Source organism: Dermochelys coriacea, chromosome 3, assembly GCF_009764565.3.
Source record: "Dermochelys coriacea isolate rDerCor1 chromosome 3, rDerCor1.pri.v4, whole genome shotgun sequence".
NCBI lineage: Eukaryota > Metazoa > Chordata > Testudines > Dermochelyidae > Dermochelys > Dermochelys coriacea.
The window spans coordinates 156,347,215-156,367,094 of NC_050070.1; the positions used below are offsets into that span (position 1 = coordinate 156,347,215).

Consider the following 19,880-nt stretch of genomic DNA (forward strand, 5'->3'; position numbering starts at 1 on the left):
GGGGTAGTTGGGGGTCCAGCCCCCGCCTTCCCCGGTATCACACAGCCAGGTGCGCGTTCCGGAGGAACTCGAATCTCCGCTTCTCTCTCCCCTTTTCTGATCCGGTTCCCCTTTAAGCGGAGCCGACCTGCTGCGAGCGAGTAGGGAATCCCTCTCGGGCCGCGTCATCCTAACCAAGGAAACCCGGGCCGGCGTCGGATAACGCAAATGATCATCTTTGGCAACGTGCGCCAATGGAACAGACTAAAGGCCGCCCGTGAGGGGGGGGGGAAGGGGCGGCCTCTGCCCGTAACAAACCAGACGCGCGGCGCCCCGGGCTGCTCCCCCGTCGCACCGGGGATGGTGCCGTCCCGCCCTGCCGGGCTCTGAGATTGGTTCGCAGGCGGCGGGCTGGGTTTGGCCAAATCGCATTAAGTGGTCGGGGGGAATTTCCCCCTCCCCCCGCCAGGTGGGAGGCTCCCCCTTGCAAAGCGGGGTTTGACGTGTGTGACTCCACATGGTACAGCTCTCAGAGGAGGGGCTGGCTAATAAGAGTGTGGAGTTGAACTAATGCCATTGCACTGACTCATCCAGGGAGAGCAAAGGAGCTCAGAGAACGAGATAGCAGAGAGACTCGCAGACAGACAGAAAGGGGGGCCGGCGACACGGGGGGAGAAGAGAGAGAGACTCACGCGGGCAGGCAGCAAGTGTACAGATCCGTAATTAAGGGAGTTAAAAAAAAAAAAATCAAGAGGCTAAAATCCTGGACTGAGTCACCCAGTTCAGTTAGAGCAGGGAACTGGCACTTTTATAAAGGACTTAATTAAATCGGAGGCGAAGAGCCTCTTGACTGAAAACTACAGAGCCAGAGGAGCATTGAAACCAGAGCAAATATTCACAGGAAGTCTGAAGAAGGGCAATAGACCACGCGTTTTAAGTGTGTGTGGTTAGGTCTTTTTTCCCTCCCCTTTCTCTTCTTCAGAGCAAATGTAACAGATTTTAAGACAGAAAGAGACTTTAAAACAAAGAGAGACGTCTAATTACACTCTTTTTTTGCGGCAAATTTTAAATCCACTTTTTTTCCCCCGGGGTGCACCAAAGACCTTTGGGATCAGAGAGAGTGGCCTCTATTTTGTGAGGTGGGAAATATTATTTTCCCCCAGTCTTGAGAGGAGGAAAAAGTTGAGGAAAGGGCTTTATTTTTAACTCTTTATTTAAACAACCAACCAACCCCCAAATCTTTACGGAGTGCAGTTGGAAGGCTGAAAATAAAAATCAGGCGAGAGAGGCGGAGAAATAGAGCGTGTGTGTGTGAAGGAAACTACATTGCGTTTCTCTCCGGCTTCTACCTCGGATCATGTACCAGGACTATCCCGGGAACTTTGATACCTCCTCCAGGGGCAGCAGCGGCTCTCCAGGCCACCCAGAGACTTACTCCAGCGGCACAGCACAACAGGTAGGGGCGGTCACAGGCACCTTGCCATGCAACTGACATGATCAAAGCTTCTCTCCCTCCCCCCCCCTTCAGTGCATCTTTATTTTTGATCATCTGAGCACCCTCTGCTGTGGAACCCAAGGACAGTAGGTAACACAATTCTGTCTTCCACTTTGCACACCAAGAGCTTTACTTTGAGACCAGGTCTCCGCTTCAGACAGGATTAAATAATGGAGTGTGGCTGTGTATAACATATCTGTGTCTGTAATATCCTTGTTATATTGTGCTTTTGTGGGCCATTTTCCTCTAAGATACTTCAAAAAAAAATCTGCTTAACCAAATAGTAAAATTCACTTGCCACACCCAGTCCACTTTCTGAGCGCCTTTATCAAACCTCTGCCTAGTTGGAGATTAGGGAAATAATAGGTGTTGCCTATCCTTTGGCACTCCAAATCCATTTCGAGTCCACGCCTTAAAAGGAGGGGGAAAACAACTTTTGTCTTTGCAAGAGTTTGGGCGGTTTTGTGTGAATGTAAATAATGAGGAATCTAATCTACGGATTACAGGACGCCAGGTCAGGAGAGAAAGGCAACGTTTAATCGCCAGTGCAGCTAAGTGTTTAGTGTGTGAGTGAAGTGTTGCTTTATGTTTTCCTCTTGAAATTGCCGTCTCAAGGATCCAGTTGCTGTCAGGGGGGCAGCGGGGTCTGTGCTGAAAACACACACCCTGGTGTTGCTGCCGCCGCCGCGACATTACTGGGTCAGTCACTCATCGTGGGTTCTGCTGTCCTCTGCTGGAGTTAATTTGGGGCTGAAAGAAGCAACGTGTGTGTGTGTGAGGGAGAGAGGGAGACTGGCATAAAACGAAAGTATATGCGTTACAGTTTGGGGATTGGAGTGTGTGTGTGTAGATTCCTGGTGGATTTCCTAGTGGGAGTAATTACAAAAAAAAAAAAAAAAGAGAGCGTATTAAAATGACTTTCAACCAATTTGTCTCTGTGTATGGAAATGTGTATGTGTTTATATATAAATACATGCAGTATGTTGTGCATATACTGTATGACTGCTGCTCTGCACCTTATGTGCATCTTTGAGTGTATGCAATGCATTTGCGTTACTACTTGTATGAAATGTTTCACAGTGCTAAAAATATCAACTCTTACTCCGCTTTCCACTAAAATAGTGTTCTTTTCTATACTTATCCCATGTGCTAGCTGAGCGTACCTACAGACATGGCAGATGTCATCAAACAGGTACTGAAGACTTGGAAGTCAGAATCCCTGACTTTTATTTATCCTTGGAAAGTGAAGGCAATGCAATGTAATCTGAAATACTGCCAGCTCTGTAGGAATTCTACTAAACATTTAACCCAAGTGAATGGTGCTAGTTACTACGGTTTATTTCAAAATGCCACGTATTATCAATGACGTTTCAGAATCTTGATGGGAGACAGGACACCAGGAAATAGGGTCTGATCCTGACACCCCTAGGCAGCTCGCCCGAATAAAAAGTGCAGAGGTGGGTCTGTGATCTTTACATAAGAGTATCTCACACCTTAATCTCATTAGTCTGCTTTCAGATTGCTCCCAAAGCCTATAGATGAGAGATGAATTTCTAAGTAGACCAATAGTTTTAAGACAAAGGTGGGAATGCTCCTCTGCTTCACAAACTTTCCTGGAAAAGACAAGTTTCTGTTTTCTGCTCAGATAACTGGGATTGTATCACTGAACACAAACCAGGTATCTAGCTCCAATTCCTATAGGTAGGTAAATACAATCCAGAGCTCAGACCCTTATTATTATTATTATTATTATTTTATTTTATTACTATTATTTGTAAATAAAAATTTGGAAAGAACATTACATGGTCTTTGGGTCACAGTTCTATTTGGGGCTTTTCACTCACCTCACTGAAGTAGTTTTCCCATTTTTTAGTGTAAAAAGCGCTGAAAGGAAGAAAGAATGGTTTTAAAAAAAAAATCCATCCACCCATAGGGAGAGGATAATCATTGGCTAAGCAGAAAGCAAGTGTTGGCTAATTCACAGCCTGGTGTAATACTCACATAGATTTTGCAATTAATAATAGTATGGAAATCTTACTTTGTTATTTGGTACCTTTCAGCAATAATAGTTGCTTTTCATGCCAAGGAATCCTCAAGGTAACTTATTAAAAAATAATAACAATAAAAAAAATCTGTGACGCTCTCTCCTGTCTTGTTTTAGTTAAAAGCTCCTCCCTCCCCCACCATCTTCTCCCAAGTAGACAAGCTGTTTTGTGAGCTGAACCAAAACAGCATTACTTCCTTGACATCTATATGCTATTACCCTAATAGGTCCTGTGATACTCAGTCTCAAGGTCCTTTATTGCAAGGGAGTTAAAATATATGGAATCTTTTTAAGTAGACTTTATTTGATTTGGAAGGTGTTTAAAGAATTTCAGTAGAGCGCGCCCACACCCCCTTTTTTAATAGTGTCTGTCTCTGAGGATGGAATGTGTTTTTGTATTAGCCAGGCTTCCTACGTACCTAGGGAGTGATATTTTTGCTTTCTTCTGGTATTCAGACATTCCTCAGCTTGCTGATTGCGGCTTGTTGGTATTTACTGTTCGGTTTTCCTGTTCTCTTGACCCTCAGAATGCAAGCTCTTACAGAGCTCATGGGATCTAGTTACATTTTTGAGATAACTTTTTTCTTGTTGTAAGCTTCTGATCTCCCATAATATTGGAACTAGAAGAATGGAAGATATTTCCTGTTGAAGTTGCGTGACTACATGAACCTAAAGGCTGGTCGTTTTTTTTTGTTTGTTTGTTTGTTTTTTTTATAAAGGGGCCTTTTTCCTTTTAGTTTTCTTAGGAAAACACTTCAGAAAGGCTTATGTGCCTGCATAAACTAAATCCATGGTTTCTGTGGAAAGCATTACGCAATCGGGCCAGTTACACAAACCTATGTTATTTCATAACTTGTTTACATCAGCTGGCCTTCTCTCTCACTCTCTTCTTTCTCTCTCCCTTTTTTTCCCCCCACCAGGGTTGCTTCATCTCCCCTCCTCCCCCCAATTATTATTATTTCTTGCATAATTTGTGCAAATTAACTTGGAGTGGGAGTCGCATCAAGAAGTCATAGGATCATTTTTTAAAAATCACCCTATATTAAACTTTGCCAACAGTACCAGCCTGTGACATTCCTCACATCAAAGAACTTTTACCAGAAATGACTCAAAAGTTTACCAGCTCGCTCCAAATATATCTCGTTGGTGCCCTCTGTAGGATAATCCCAGTAGGAATGCTTCCAGGGATTGTAGTTTGGAATCAGATTATTTACTCATTTTCAGTAAATGTGAGAAGGAGGGAGGAGAGAAGGGGGATGAGAAATTGAACATGCTTGGATAGCTTGGAGCTCTTGGTTTTTGTTTTTGTTTTGTATCTTTCAAATTCAATACATACAGTAGATCAAGTGAATTTTGCAGAGGCTGTGACACATTGATTGGCTGTGTTGAATGTGTGAGTTAATGAAGTCTAAATGAAATGCGCTGGTTTTATTTTTTTTCCCCTTGTTTTTCTTTCAAAGGGTGAGAGAAAAAGAGTGTGTGTTTGATATGGATGCCAGAATATAGTTTTTAAGGTTACTCTCTTATTAGGTCTTAGATCAGGAAATTGGCTTAATAAGGACATAAGTGTTTTCTTTAAAAATCTGGGACATTTCTCAAGATGCTTGTGTCTTCTTTCCCCTTGCAGATTTTGTAGATTAGGATCAAACAGAAGCCTCATCTCTGTTTTAGGAATAGGCAGTTCCACTGATTCTGTACTATGGAAATCAGCAGTTTTATTACCACATAAAATACACAACTTGCAAAGTTTTCTTTTGAATCTTTCTTCCTCAGAAGCAAGAAAGGCTGCATCAGTCATGTTTCAGTGGAAATCGTCTTTCTGAGCCAAAACTTTGATGCCTTTTAACTGTTCTATCCTTACAGTGCAGCGCTGTGATGTTTTTTAATGTTACGTAAAATATTCTATACCTAATAACAAACTTGCCTTGTGGTGAACGTAGAATTTAATGAGGATAATATATTTGCTCTTTCAGACTGGAAGATTTCCTCCTACATATTATCCCACTGCAGTGCCTGACCTGCAAGGAAACTACTTGCATGAGAAAAGCTTGCAATATTGAGCCGTTAATTTGTTATAGGATCATTTGGGTTGGAGGGGATCAACCTTTCTTGGGTTCATGGGCAGCAGTGACACACTTGGAGCAGCACGGAAGCTCCCCATGAAGATGAGGAAGGAAAAGTGCAGTCCCATCAGCCTGAAATATTATGCAGTTGCTGGTATATATACAGGTCTTTGTGACCCACTGATCTAGCCCATCCCTTTGCATTTTGTGGCAAGATTTAATTCATTATCTTTGGAACGTCCCTGGGAGATGGAGCATGGGAGGCCATTACCCAGTCCCATGTTTTAGATTATAATGGGAATAGACCTCAGCCCTTTTGGAAGCAATGGGAAAGCTAGAGGCGCGTTTGTCTTTTACCAGGGAATGTGATGCTATCTTGATCTGCATGTTGCTTGGGGCCGTGCTAGGGCGCTGACTCTGCAGTATTGCAGTGGTTGTACGTTCCAGAGCGGGGTGTGGAGATCTAAAGTGTGCAGCATTACCATTTTACTATTGCTAAACATTGTATATAGTGCCATGAATCTCCATGGCACTTCAGAAACATAGACACCAATCTTGCAATCTAAATAAAACATAAAACAACCAATCAGGAGAGGGTGGGTGTGGGGATTACTGCTGAGGAGATGAATGCAGGAGGTTATAAAGTGGGATTTGGAGAAAGGGGGGCTAAGGGAAGGGGGACTTGGTGGATGAGGGTCGGGAGAGTGTTCCAGGAATAAGGGCCAGCATGATGGAAGGTATAAAGCTGATTGTGGGGAAAGGAGAAATAGTTAGGTCTGGGAAGAGCAGTAAAAGGACTACTGGGAATGAGTTTAGATACAGGTGAGGGCAAGATTATGCAGGCCTGCTAGGTGAGGGGAACAAATTGGCACCCATTGAACTTCAAAAGGAGGTGGAGCGGGTCAGAACCTGCCACTGAAAACTATGGTATCACAGTGGATTAGACCTGGAAGCAAATTGGGAGCCTCATAGGTAACCACTGTGGCGTTCCAGTGCAAAGGGCTTGGGGCCTACTAGCATTTTTGTACGGGAAAGTGAATGGCAGTGCAGTGTCTGATTTGTAAAGCAGGTGAGTTGATCAAGATGGGAAGGAGAGAGTTGCCGCCATCAGGATCATGGCCCCTTGAGCACCAAGCAGAATGTGGAAATGACCACGGTTACATGTAGTAGGTAATTGTGCGTTCGGTTTAGAGACCTAACATGAGTCAGAGTGGAGCGTCTTTTAACACAGTCTCGTGATAAGTGACACATCCTGTAATTAGTTAGATGGCAAAAGGAGAATAATAACGGAGGATTTTTACTGACACCTTTCAGAGTTGCCTGTCTCAGCAGAAATTTTCTGAAACCATTTTAAGGGATTAGGAAGGAGGCTAGAGTAAAGGAGGACACGAGTCCCGGCAGAAAATAGAGGTGTTTCCTTCTGCCTCTAAGCCTGTTGTAGACAATTTTGTCTGGGCACAAAGGCAAATATCCTGGGTTTACAGATGGATGGTCCAAGGCTTTAGCACAATCCAGCGATGCAGTTAAAGCTCCATCTACAAGACAGAACCCTGCCTTAACCCTGTATAGATGCCTTTATCTTGTTACTGGCCCCCTAAGCTGGTTGCGTTTGCCACTGTTAGCAGGAATAGGTGTGTTGAGAAGAACTCATTCCATGTGATAGCAGGGTTCTAGATCAAATGGGAGACCTGATTGCGAATCTAAGGGCAGTGACATTGACATGGGGCCTGATCTTCATCTCTTAATGGATTGGGAGAAGTTAGTATCTTACTCTTCATCCAGATAATTTGGTGATTATTATAATTTTTATGACCTGTCAGATGTGAACTCCTTCCTGGTTACGAGGAGTTGAAGGTCAGGATGTATGTCATTGCAAGAGTCATTACCCTTAGGTTTGCAATAAACTCTCCTGAATGATGATTTTGCATATCTATAGAACTTTCAATACAGGGCTGTCAACACATTTTGCAATGGTTAATTTGGCATCACAACACGCAGGTGAAGACGGTAAGAATAATTATTCCCCTCTTTAAAGAGAGGGGGAACGGTAGCACAGAAAGGCAAAGATCACACAGGAAATCAGTAGCAGAGTTTGAAGTGGAACCCAGATCTCCTGACTCTCACAGCTGTTCTTTAACTGCTACACTAGCTCATGCTCCCTCTTTATGACCTTAATGTAATTTTTCCTCTATCTCATCCTAGCACTAGTTACACTATATAATGTGAAGACATGAAGACATCCTGTCCGGTACTACAAGCATAGCTTACCTTGTTGGAGAACAGGGAGAGAGAAGAGTGGGACATGTAACTATTTTCAGCAAACTCCTTTATAGGAGTGATGAAGAGGCAGTATAGAAGGACCTAAGGTTCTGGTGGGGCTTTTGCTGAAGGTTTGATATCAGGGGACAAGTTCATTCTTGCATTCCCTCCCTTAACTGATTCACTCATTTCTTCTCCTAACTTTCCCCCTTAGTTTGGGGCTGTCTGATGCTTTAAATTGGAATTTTTCTGTGTTTCAGGTGGCTCTTTTGGGCTCAATTCTGGTTGCATCAGGAATTTCAAGTCATCAGGAATTTGGGCCAGTGTTACACACACGGAGTCCAATGGCTAAAGTTCTGGTCCTATAAAATCTGGAAAATTATTTTTATAGACCTTGATTTAGGAAAACACTTAAGCACATGCTTAACTTCAAGATCATCCTTAATGCTTAAGTACTCTCTTGAATCGGGGTGGTGGTGATTTCCCATTCCTCCAGTTTTCTGGCTCCTGTGATGTCATTTAATTGACGTAAGGATGTGCATTTGCACAGGATAATTTCAAGGGCCACAAACTGTTGTTGGCTGATAGTTCTCACCTCTGGTCCTAGAAGTCTATTGTCACTTCTGTATTTAAAGTTCAGAATGTTGGTGGTGCAAGACATGTCTTTAAAACCTAATCTACCCTTTGAGCGTCTCCTGAAAGGATCTCTTCCTAGACAAAAGCATTCTTTCTCTCATGCTTTCCCCTCCTGGACACATCATTGTTTTCCTAGTTGTTTAGTGCCAGCATATTATCCGGGTGGATTTACTTAAGTCTGACTGAAACCAGGTGTACAAGTTTTATGGAGGAGATCATTACCTACTGTCTTGGTTTTATTGCTGCCTTGTTTTGTTTAGACAATGCCAAGAGCTGCAAGGAACTTGTCCAGTCTGAATCCTGAAACACATTTTATAGGCTGGATTTAAAATAGGTAAACATGCACATAACCGTCCCAGAGCTGGGCGTTTCACATTATACCCTAGAACCTGTTTGTGGTGAGCATGGTTCCACATAATGAAGCCCTGAATTGTTGTGTTGTGTGTCTCTCTGTTATCACTGCAATTGTCTATACAAACCTTTCATTCATAGAGCCATATCCTTTGGCCAAAGCTCCCGAGTTATATGGGCAGAACAGATCCCGTAAAAAGGTTCCAGTGAACTATGTGTTGGTGTTTATGGCTGAAATTTCTCTTCCTTTTTTCTGGATTGATGAAGTATTTTTCTAGAAACTCCTCAATTCCCCTTTTAGACTTGGCCATGATTTGCTGTGTGGGGTGAATGTTCTATATAACATGCTTTGCACTGTTTGCAGAGAGGGCAAGTGTATTATGGGAAAGAGAGGAAACGTTTGGCAGGAGTGGGATTGGAGGGGAGAGGGAAGGATTTGCTTTGGGATTGGGGGCGGGGAAGAAGAGTTGCTTGGCAGTGAGTCTCATTCAGGAGTGAAGTAAAACCAAACTGCACCAGAGCGGAATGGCATCAAGAGGTACAAATAATCATTGTGACAAGCGAAAAGGCCCTTCACTTCACACATCAGAACAACATAGATCCTTCAACATGATAGGCTTCCACTGTGAGGCTTTTAGTTTTTGTTCAAGTACCAGAAGGTGCACAGGGCATGTGCTGTCTATGCAGGTGCTCTCCGTCCCATCCACTCCTCCGGAACAAGTGCAAACACAGGCTATTCTGCATGGAAACTAAATGGCATGTGTGGGGCAAGTGCCAGATGCTGAAGCCTGTTCTGCTGGTTGCCATACCAGGCTGTCTGCTTGTGGAAGGGCGTAGCTTTCCATGCCATCTGTATATCGATGGGTCACTGAGTCGGTCTGCTTCAGGTGTTTATGTCCTGGTTCTGGTACCTACTTAGATTCTCCCAGTGAATCTCCTTCTCCTCTTGTTTCTGCTTAGACATCAATAGCGCGCATGTATTGATTGCTCTCTCCCTTTTTTTGTCTCCTTCTAGAAATTCCGGATAGATATGCCAGGATCAGGCAGTGCTTTTATCCCCACCATTAATGCCATAACAACCAGCCAAGACCTGCAGTGGATGGTCCAGCCCACAGTGATCACCTCCATGTCGAGTCCCTACTCTCGCTCACATCCCTACAGCCATCCTCTGCCCAACTTGTCTTCAGTTGGTGGACATACAGCCCTTCAGAGACCTGGTGTCATTAAAACTATTGGGACCACAGTGGGCAGGAGGAGAAGAGATGAGCAGGTAACCATGGTGGATAGAACGCCTCATCCTAACTTGCAAGCTAAGCAGTTTTGGGTATAGCGGGTGTTTGGATGGGCAACTGCAAGACAACCTTAGGTGCTGCAAGTAATAGGGCTGGTGATTCAGTAGGTCTGAAACTGACTGATGCCCACCCCAGCTTGGTATTGTGTTGCTGGAAGGGCTTTCTTTTGGATGACGCCTAAAAACCAAGGCCCTGACAACTTGGGGCTTTACAAGGATCCATGGCAACTTTTGCAACAGTAAGAGGGTTTTAATCCCTCTAAGGCTGACTTAATTCTATTTGGCTAATTATTTTGTCTCCCTAAAATTCCTCCCTCCTTGCATTTTTCAATGAGTAACATATTCTTCACTCCCTGTCCTCAATTTGATATGTGGTGTTATGGTGCTTTGTTAAATAGCTGCCAGGTTTCCCTTTCAGGGGTGGCTGCATTTTGGTGATAGGTGAATTAATTCCTAGGGCCAGATCCTCAGGTATGCCTGAATGCTGCTTAGCATCGTGTGTGAGTGAGTGAGTGTGTGAGTGAGTGTGTGTGTGTGTGTGAGAGAGAGGTGGCTTTCAGTCATGTTTCCATTCCCTCCGTCCTAGGAGTGCCAGTTAGAGCAACCCTGTGGTTACAGTGACTCTTAAGGACTGTTCAGTCAGCTCCAGATTTCCAGAGCACAGAACACTCTGATCACACTCCTTTCCACCCTGCCATCCAGGGCTGGCCCTTACTTTATAAAGGCCTTTCAGGTCCTTCAGAATATCACACGAAAGGAGGCAATTTTATTGATGTGAGATCATTACAAGTTGTAATTCAGCCAAGCTCCCTCAAGTCTGGGCCGATCTGTGGCTTCACATCAAAACCAGGTGAAACTCTGTAGTCTAGACTGGGTTTCAGTTTGAGTTTATTTGGCTGGGGCCTCAAACAGAAGAAAACCTCGGAACAACTGAGTTTTATACAATCTGCTTAAGAAAATACCCGGGGATTGGAGGAGGGAGGGCTGACCCTGCTGGAGTGCCACGCCATCCCTTCTCCTCTGGGCCAATTCCTCCCTTTTCCAGTGTGCTCCCCGGCTAGCTGGTCCCATTCTGATTCCTGGCATGAGCATGAAAGTAACCAGAACTGGGATGTGGGAGGCTTTTACTGCACAAACATATGCTTATTAAAAAGAGCTGCCTGTGTAGTGGGTGGCTGGAGATCTAAGTCTATTTCCTAGTGGGTAGGAGTCCACTTCGCAAACCCAACAATATCCAATCCCTTGGTGGCAGTTTGAGCAAGGACTGAATGATCTTGTAAACTGAGCTCATTTTGCCCAGGGCTTTGCTGCTCAGAGGGACATTAGTATGGCTGGTGTGGGCAAGCTTGGACTTCCACTGTCCACACTTTACCTGTTATGTGAGTTAATAGTGGACTCTAGCTGCCAGGGCGGTCAAACCAGTGCCTTCCATTAGTGCAAAATTCACTTCTAAAGAAACTAGAAATAATCTGGATCACCCTGTGTGACTCTGAAGCCGCAGTTGTGCAGGCCTTTGCAGAGAAATGCAATGGGACACTGTACCTGGCCAGCAGATTAGATGGGTATTGCACAAGGTCTGGTTTTAATAAAACACTAAGCCTTGCTTTTACTTCCACATCATCCATTTTGATTTTCAGTCTGACTATTGTAGCCTGTCTGGTTTTTTGAGATCTCAAAGGCAGACAAGGGGTTAATATTGCTCATAGTGAATGAAAATCCCCTCTGTGCAGAGGGCTAACACAGTTCCATTTTTAAGCCCTATTTTTATAAGTATGTGTTTGCTCAAGAGGAGCCCAATCCTCCGTTAAGAGTAAAGCGGTGCATAGGTCTTGTGCTGGCCCCCTGCACAAGGATGGATTCTCCTCGCTTTCACTGGGTCCAATGCTCTGTTGTCTAAAGTGGAGGAAAGCTGGCACTGGAACCAGAGGAATAATTAGCAACAAATAATTTGTATGACAAACGTTGCCTCTGCGTTCACAAATTGGCCGTGAAGAGATCCCAATATCCTCCAATTTGATTGTTGTTTGACTTTATTTCCTGAAGAATGCCGGCCAGTAATTCCTGGCCTGTGGCTTGTTTGTGAGCGATTCATTGTGGGTCCTTCCGATTCAAGCTGTGCTGATTAGACGTATGCTGTGTTCAGTACCTGATGAGCTGAATGGGACTCCTAGGATCAGATTTCTGCTGTGGGGGCTCATGAATCAAATTCAGAATTCATTTTCTGAGACTATTCTATAATATTTGCCGAAAATAGGTGGTTTGGTAACTGTTTCTGCTGGCAAACCCATCTACTAGCCTATTCACGGAGAATTAATACGAAAGGGGTATGAACAATGAAGAACTGGACTCCTTTAAAAACACCAAGGACTGTTCCTATTTTTAGGCCCCAGTTAATGTTACACATATGCAAATATTATGTGCCAGATTAGGGCCTGAGTTGTCACCAGTCGTGGTTGTTCATGGACTTGTTAAAGTGGCAACCTGAGTCAGATCATTAAATAGAACTGAAATTACTGGGAAGAAAATTTTGGTCTGAAACCTGTTTTAGTGGGACTTGTGCTGCTAAATCCCATTGGTGCTTTTGAGAATCCCATCCATAGGCCCCAAGTCAGCTAACAATTTAAGCATGTGCTTTAGGGCTCTGCTGAGCAGGGGCCATATAAACTGTATATAATGTATGCACACACGTTCATGCACATTTTATACATAATAAAAATTCATGTATGGGCAATCACAGAAATGTATAAAGTTAATAAAAGAGCAAAAGCACAATGGGATCAGGGCAGGGGACAAACACGCAGATTAAAATGAATGTACTGAAACGGGAATGATTGCAACAAAATATATAAATAAATAAAACCCCAGAATGAAGTTAGGCAGAGTAAAAAAAACCATAAACAAGAACAGATACTGAAAGCGATGACTAGTTTGTTCACAGCCCTAAGGTATTAAAATTGAAAGCTTTCTTTTTCTTTTTAATTGAACAAAATGCTTCCTCTTTGTTGGCAGTTTATTTTTTTGCATTAGATCAACTTGGATCTTAACACCACATTAGTCTGTTTCAGTTTTGTTTCTAATCAGTTGGGCTAATCCTTACTGGTTTAAAGTTGCAGAGCAAGTCTGAAGTCAGTGGAGCTGTCAATACACACCAGCTGAAGATCTGGCCCAGTGTCACTCTTTGCTTCTCATGTTCTAGTTGTGAACCCTGCATGGGAATGATAAAATCCAAACAAAAATCTAGTTTGCATTGGAATTTAAAAACAGTGGGCCGGATCATTAGTTGTTGTAAGTCTAGGTAGCCGCATGAGTTTCATTCAGTGTGCTGGTTTACATCAGCTGAGGAGCTGGCCTGGTATCTATAGCAATGGAAGCATTTCTGTTACTGTGAGATTTTGCAAACGTTGTTCCAAAACCTAAATTTTTGAGCCTGACGTGACTGGACACGGCTGGTCATCTGCTGCCCTTGAGTACTCTGGATTTACAACAGTGTCACTCTATGGGCTTCTGAGAGAACATAATCTGCCCTGTGGGTCTTTTTATGTTGCTGGATAGTTGCCTGCGGATACAGGAAGTACAGTGTGTTATCTTGGCTAGGAAATCTGGGGCCAGATCCTCAGCTGGTGTAAATTAGCATAGCTCTATCAACTTCAGTAATGCTACTTTGATTTGCACCCACTGAGGATCTGGTCCCTGACCTTCAGGTTAATGACTGTGCTTGTGTGGAAAGAAGCAGATATTTTGTTTCAAGAAAGAGGCGCTTATGACATTTTGCTCTGGTTTTGCTTTATGTGCCACCCATTGTCTGCTTGGCCTTGGCTGCAGATTCACTGTCCTCTTGCACAGTCGTGTCGCGCCCCTCTCTACTTCAACCCTCTTCATTATGGAGCCAATCCTAGGAGAGATGCTGAGCACCTTCATCTTCTAGCAACCTTCGTGGGAGTTGAGAGTGCGCAGCACCTTACAGAATCAGGCCCTTTTTGCTCTGTGGTGAACTGTTGTTCACAAAGTGCAAGGAAGGATTTGCTCAGATCTTGTGGTTTGGTTTTGAGTTTTTTTGGTATGTGCCTACAGCTGTCACCTGAGGAAGAGGAGAAGCGAAGGATCCGAAGAGAGAGGAACAAGCTGGCAGCTGCTAAGTGCCGTAACAGGCGTCGAGAGCTAACAGAGAAACTCCAGGCGGTATGTACTCTGCACGCATCTCTCCCCTTCTGGTTATATACTCCTTGGGTCACTCTAAACCACGCCTCTCCTCCTGCTGGTGGGTGACACAAATATACTGCAAAATATGTAGCACATGCCCTTTCAGTGGCTGGTTCAAGTCAGGCTCAGAAATCACTGCTTCCTACTGCTATCAGCTAGTGAAGTCACTCCTTTAGCTCATGTGGTAGTTATGTGCTCTGATGCTCAATATCCTGGGTTCAAAGCCTCCTAACAACGTATGTGGGGAGTATTACACTTGCACCCATGTGCCCTTCCCCACACAACTCTCTTGTTGTTTGCCCAAGTTATAAGCATATATAGTTGTTTCACTGTCACACCCTCCAAACCCCACCTCTTTTCAGTGCTTGATTGTCAGTATAGATTTTCCCTTTATATAATGTTAATTCACGCTGAAGTAATTGAATAGGTTAAACCGATCACATTTCCCCTAGTACAACTCCCTGTATACTTAGAAGGATCTTTCTACAGGTCCCCTGGAAAGGTAGGATGGTCCAGTGGTGTAAAATGGGATAACAGCTCTACCCTGCCTCAGAGGGGTGTTATGAGGATAAAAACATTAAAGATGGCAAGGTGCTCAGATACAATAATAAAGGTGGCCATACAGGTGCCTAAGATACTTTGGTTTTCATATGCGGACCAATACATCACTTGTTCTGTCCCAGAACCTAGTTGCCTACTGCAGTGATTAGGAGCCAGCTGGAATTTCCATGAGGGTCTCTTCACTTCACAGGGTTATTGGTGCCTAGCTGGCATAGCACCTAAAGGAGACAGCTGGCTGGGGATGAGCATGGACCCAGGAATGGAAACTCAGTCCAGTGGAACCCCTTTAGATTAGCCTGAATGCCCAAGGCAGTTTTGAGCGTTTGAAATGTGCCAGGTGAAGTGGCTGTAAGTTTTCCTTAACATGCAATGGCAGATTGGCCCCAGACACTACAGCAGTGGTGGAGGAAGGGCCACTCTGAGAATGGAATAGAGGCAGGCATGTTTCTGTCATTCATAACTTGTACTGCTGCACCCTGGACGCCATGCATCATTGTTTGTGATTTCCCCTAATACCCATTCATTGCTGGTCCTTTCTGCAGTGAAGCACCCCTCTGAGGTCCCAGGGGGACATTTTTTGTTTGACTGGCTCTGAAAGAGTGTGTTTGGTACTGCCTAAGTGGTAGATCCCAAAGGTTTGCCGTGTTTCTTACTGCTCGTAGATGGTCTCTGAGAGGGGTATGCAGCATATCTGCTCAGCTTCTCTCTGTGCTTAGCACATTCTGATAAGGCTCTGACTTTGCCCACCGCGCTCTCTCCCCTAGGCTGTCATATTTATTAATTTCTCCTCGGTCTGCAGGAAACGGAGGAGCTGGAGGAAGAGAAATCAGTGCTGCAGAAGGAGATTGCTGAACTCCAGAAAGAGAAGGATAAGCTGGAGTTCATGCTGGTGGCTCATGGCCCTGTGTGCAAAATCAGCCCTGAGGAGCGTCGCACCCCACCATCTCACAGCCTCCAGACAGTCCGGACTGGAGTGAGTGGAGAAGTGGTGGTGAAGCAGGAGCCGGTGGAAGAAGAGATCCCATCCTCCTCTTTGGGCCTCGACAAAGCTCAGAGGTCTGTCATTAAGCCTATCAGCATTGCAGGGGGGTTTTATGGGGAGGAGCCACTCAACACTCCCATTGTGGTGACCTCGACACCTGCCATCACTCCTGGCACCTCCAACCTGGTCTTCACGTACCCCAGTGTGCTGGATCAGGAGTCTCCTCTTTCCCCTTCGGAGTCATGCTCCAAAGCTCACCGGAGAAGTAGCAGCAGCGGTGACCAGTCCTCAGATTCCTTGAACTCTCCAACCCTGTTGGCCTTGTAACCCCCACCCCGTGTCCCTCATTTGCCAGTGTATTACATTCCCACCCAGGACTGTGGGGGTGGGGGGAACCTCCTCCACAAGATTAAAGACTGGCACAAGGGCGTTCAAGCACAAGGGCAGTAAGAACAAGAAAAGGGGAAATGTGGCTCCAGGAGCCTCCTTGAGCAGGAAGAACAAGAACAAATGTAAACTCCATGGAAGCAGAGATGGTGATGGTGGAAATGACACGCTCAGTACATCTGGAGAGGGGAATCTCCTCTCTGGAGGAGCTGCCTATGGAAATCTCTTTTTGGGTGTTTTAATGGACTTGGCAAACACGCTTGGCCAGGACTGGAGGCGAGCTGCAGAAAATCACTAGTTACCCCTTTCCTTTGTGAACTGATCTGATTACATACATTCTGTGCTTAGTTCATTCTGGTTGGTTGATCTCTCTCTCTCTCTCTCTCTCTCTCACACACTGATACCATGACATTTCATCTAGTCGATATCCACTCTAAAGGCTTGTTATGATCTTTGTTTGCTGCTGCTGCTGCTGCTGCTGATGGCGGGAGGAGCTGTGGGAAATTCTTGCTGTGGGGAGCGTTGGGAGGAGTCACAAATGCTTGGTCACAGGGGTAGCGCTTGTAAGTGAATAGCCCATGAGCTCAGTAGCAAGGATGCCATGAACTGAGGGGAAGATTTGTTTGGAGAAGTTGGAGGATGAGATATGGATATTTTGTCCCCCTGTCCCCATGCTGCAAAGGCCAGGTTAGCAAAATGCCTAGTAATGGGACCCAGAGTGATGCCCCAGTAGCTGATAGGATACCAGAGTACATTTCCACTAGCCGGTGTCTTTGGCAGCATTTCTCCTGTAATTAGTGTTTGTCAAATCTGCTGGTGGATCCTTTGTTTCCTTCACCCTGGCTACCTGCCATCTTGGGTGCAATGCATCCTGCTCCTCCTCTCAGTATGCCTGACTCAGATGCTGATTCCACTCCATGGGCAAACCCCTCCTCCTCAGCCCATCTTTCCAAAACATATCACTGACGAGTAAGTGCCATTCCAGTGCATCTAAGACAGAGATTTACTAAGAACAAAAGGGTGAAGTTGCCTGGATGTTCTCTTGTCATGCATGCAATGCAGTTTGCATCTCTGTTGTCTTTCCTTGTCTGTGTCACTGTGTCTTGATTCCTAGCCCCTGTTGTATTTTGATACTTGCTGGATTGGGGGATTTTTAATTCTGGTGTTCAAGACAAGCAGAGCCTCTGCCCCTAACAGGACAGAAGTCCTCTGTCTTCTCCTACACAGGGTCTCAGCTGATAGCTCAGTGGTTTGAACGTTGGCCTGCTAAACCCAGGGTTGTGAGTTCAATCCTCAAGGGGGCCATTTAGGGATCTGGGGCAAAAATTGGGGATTGGTCCTGCTTTGAGCAAGGGGGTTGGACTAGATGACCTCCTGAGGTCCCTCCCAACCCTGATATTCTATGAACTGGATGCAAGTTCTATGAACTGACAGTGCAGAATGCACACAATGGGCATGGCCATTTAAAATTAATGTTTATCCTCAACTCCTCTGGAGCCGGAGCCAAATCCAACTCCTACTGAAGGTTGATGGCAGTTAGAAACCATGCTCAGGTGCATCAGAGGTTTTTCCAAGATAGAGTGCATGAGAGTTGGATCAGGCTCCTGTTGTAGTAGCTGAGAGCTCCTTTCAGTGCATTCAAAGAGAATCTCCATTCGTTTAAGCCCGTTGAAGCTGCTGTGTCAGCATATCTAATTGTGTGGGGTATAATCTTCTTTGGTTTATCAGCCGAAATCTGGGTATGTTCTGAATTAGGCTAGACTATGGAGAAATCTTTGGGGCAGTGTTCTATTTTAGGGCCCAATCCTGTGAGATGATGAGCACCCTCGGATCCTACGGCCTCTATTGGGATTTAACGGTACTCAGCATCTCAGAGAATTGGGCTTTTACGTGGCAATTATGGATTCTAACAAACCCTCACTGTTGCTTAGTTGCTTGTGTAAGGTTTAAAGGAATACTGTCTGAATGTAGGTTTTCTTTCAAACCAAACCAAAGCCACACATGTACAAAACTTGCCAGGAACAGAAATGTTGTAGTGAATTGTTCATGAAACTGAAATTCATTGATCCTGTTCTTTCTTAATTATTGGAACATTCCCTACTTTATGCTCGTGCCAGAGACCCAAAAGTGAAACTAACCAGTTAGTTTAATTGTCCTTAGTTGAAGTGCAAAACTTACCTTTATTTCTATTAATCAGTTAAGTGGTTTTAAACATTTTTCAATAAGTTGCCCAGCGAAGATTGTTTTTAATATTTTTTTTAGCTAGAAAGTGTCACTTCAAGATAAACTGTGGCTTCTGTCCTTTTTCCCCCTCAGTTTACCAGATGCTCATTTTGGCTGATCTAAATCACAAATCTGGGGTCACTCAGTAAAATGTCTCCTATGTTTCATTTCCACTTATGCAGGGCAGAAGATAATATCAACAAGCGGTGACTCCTAAACGCATGTAATTTCTCCCTGGGCCAGTTGAACTGACCCACTGTTCTGCAGGAACCTCCCTAGAATTAATTCATGATTAGCATACCCATTAAGAACTGAGTAGGTACCTGTTTACCCAGATTTCTGAGGATTACAAAATTGGTAGCATGCAAACAAAAGGCTCTTCTAAAGTCTCCTTAGTACCAAACTGAATTTGTGGTGTCTTGAAAAATAACTTGTCCCTTCTTCTAATGTAACTTCAGGTGATGCTCACAATCCTATCAGCTATCTATTTGATTTGGGATCAGACAGTCCTTTTCATTACTGTGGAAGGGTGGTGAGAAATCTGTCCAAGAGTGGAAGACCTGGCCAGCTTTTGTGGGTAATTGCGGTAGCAAAATAGAATGTTTCTGAAAGAAAATTTCAAGTGTCCTTTCCCCTGCCTATAAAACCCTGTTTTGCCAGCCAACAAGAGTTAGTCTCAGAAATGAGAAATTATTTTTTTCACATCTGGTCTATCTGGATGTCTCAAGTTTTTTCCCCCTTCCAGATATCAGCTCCTCTTCTGCTTAATTGGGCAAGTTTGAGCCTAAACTTATTGGGCCTTCCTCTGCAGCATGGGGCACAGGTCACTTGCAGGTTTAAACTAGTGTAAATGGTGAATTCTCTGTAACTTCAAGTCTTTAAACCGTAATTTGAGACTTCAGTAACTCAGCCAGAGGTTAGGGGTCTATTACAGGTGAGATTCTGTGGCCTGAAATGAGGTCAGACTAGATGATCATGATGGTCCCTTCTGACCTGTCTGTCTCTCCACCAAGCCATAGAACCCTACTCCTCATCTCTGTGACATGGGCATACATCCAAGAGAGAACCAGGCTCCTCTTTAAGCCTAATTCATTGAGATGTTACCCAAAGGAGCCCAAGGCCTGGTCTACACTGGGGGAGGAGCGGGGAATCGACCTAAGATACGCAACTTCAACTACGAGAATAACGTAGCTGAAGTGGCCACATCTTAGGTTGACTTACCTTGCATCCTCACGGCGAGGGGTCGACTGCTGCCGCTCCCCCATCAACTCCACTTCCACCTCTCGCCGCGGTGGAGTACAGGAGTCAACAGCAGAGTGATGAGGGATCGATTTATTGTTTACACTAGCTATGATAAATCGATCCCCCGATAGATCGATCACTACCAGCCGATCCGGCGGGTAGTGTAG

The 19,880-nt window shown here is 44.6% G+C and overlaps 1 protein-coding gene across 3 annotated transcripts; it reads left to right on the plus strand.

Moving 5' to 3' along the window:
* The first annotated feature begins 443 nt into the window (after positions 1–443).
* Positions 444–17,162, plus strand: FOSL2 (FOS like 2, AP-1 transcription factor subunit). Of its 3 annotated transcripts, none has more exons than XM_038397012.2 (4): positions 444–1,435; positions 9,843–10,097; positions 14,190–14,297; positions 15,679–17,162. In XM_038397012.2, exons 1-4 carry the CDS (start codon positions 1,337–1,339, stop codon positions 16,186–16,188), a joined length of 972 nt encoding a protein of 323 aa, XP_038252940.1. In that variant the 5' UTR covers positions 444–1,336; the 3' UTR covers positions 16,189–17,162. The 3 variants fall into 3 exon arrangements, with proteins under 3 accessions (XP_038252940.1, XP_043367570.1, XP_038252941.1); XM_043511635.1 differs by lacking the exon at positions 444–1,435 and adding an exon at positions 1,476–1,564; XM_038397013.2 differs by lacking the exon at positions 444–1,435 and adding an exon at positions 1,595–2,040.
* The last annotated feature ends 2,718 nt before the right edge of the window (positions 17,163–19,880 follow it).